Here is a 1,167-nt window from a genome sequence, read left to right as displayed (position 1 = left end):
CTTCTTCGGAATACAGGCAATACTGCAACCAGTACTGCAAACCACGTATTCTAAGCCGACTTCTCGCAACCAACGCGTCCTCTTGTACAACTATCGTACCACTGACGCATACACACACAGACGTATCTCTCTCTCTCTCTCCGTATCAGTATATATCTGGCGCGGCGCGCTTTCTAGCCCTATATATAGGGCCAGGGTCGGCGGCCCCGCGGTCGACCCAAACGCGAACCACCAATAGGCAGCTCGCTCGCGGCGGGAGCGCTCGCTATCTCCGGCGCCGATCTAAAGCCTTGTCAGTCTTCAATTATGTTGTCATGCTTCGGATCTCTTGATCCTGCGCTAATCCCTTAATGGTCACGTCATGATGGCCATTTCCACGCCCTTTGATCTGACTGCCGTCGCCGCTATGGCGCACTCGCCATTGTCTCGCGAACGACGATAGATCGAGACGCAGCAGGGGGGCCTCTCTGACCCCGACTCAGAGCCGCCAGAAGCCCAGATAGCGATCTGGCCGGCGAATGCGCGGGTATTGTTCTTGGCCTACCCGCGACTTCTGGGCACCAGCCCTTGGCCAGGTCACACCGACTAGGTCGGTGTTGTTCCGTCCGGAACATGCAGTTGAATAAGTTACTTATTAAAGAAACAATATGACAACATTTTAAATTAGAAATTTTTTAATCATCATTAAAAATCACAGTGAAAGCTATATTAAAAATTTTCAGATATGCATTTCTCTACAAGCTTCTGTAATAACAGTATCTACTGTGTCAGAGGTATTTGGCTGTAGTTCAAGAATTACATTTGATACTGAGCAGGAAAAAGGACGGTATTTAACACCTGATTCATCAAACATTTTTCGACTAGCCATCATTTCCCATTTGTTTGATTTATCCCTTAGGTAAATAATTTCTTTGATACCCGATGAAATGATTAACTTTGCACACATATTGCAAGGAAATAAAGTTACATATAACCTACAACCAGAAAGTTCACTGGTACTAGCGTTTAAAAAAGCATTCAATTCTGCGTGACAAACAAACGGATGTTTCGTTTCCAATGGGTTAGGAAGACTTTTTCCCCATGGAAGCACATTATCGTCACAACCAACTGGCATTCATTGTAACCAGTAGAAATAATAACATCACTTGAATTTGCAATGCAAGCGCC

General features: G+C 45.6%; 1 protein-coding gene across 1 annotated transcript; it reads right to left on the bottom strand.

Moving 5' to 3' along the window:
* Positions 1-478: 478 nt before the first annotated feature.
* On the bottom strand, positions 479-1,114 carry Tsp_13729 (probable deoxycytidylate deaminase). Its single transcript, XM_003367256.1, has 3 exons — positions 975-1,114; positions 739-893; positions 479-630 (listed from the first exon to the last, which is right to left on the bottom strand). The coding sequence occupies exons 1-3, from the start codon at positions 1,112-1,114 to the stop codon at positions 479-481; spliced, it is 447 nt and encodes a 148-aa protein (XP_003367304.1).
* Between the last annotated feature and the right edge of the window lie 53 nt (positions 1,115-1,167).

This window comes from Trichinella spiralis, assembly GCF_000181795.1.
Source record: "Trichinella spiralis strain ISS 195 chromosome Unknown Scfld4570, whole genome shotgun sequence".
NCBI lineage: Eukaryota > Metazoa > Nematoda > Enoplea > Trichinellida > Trichinellidae > Trichinella > Trichinella spiralis.
This window is presented reverse-complemented; position numbering and strand designations above follow the sequence as displayed.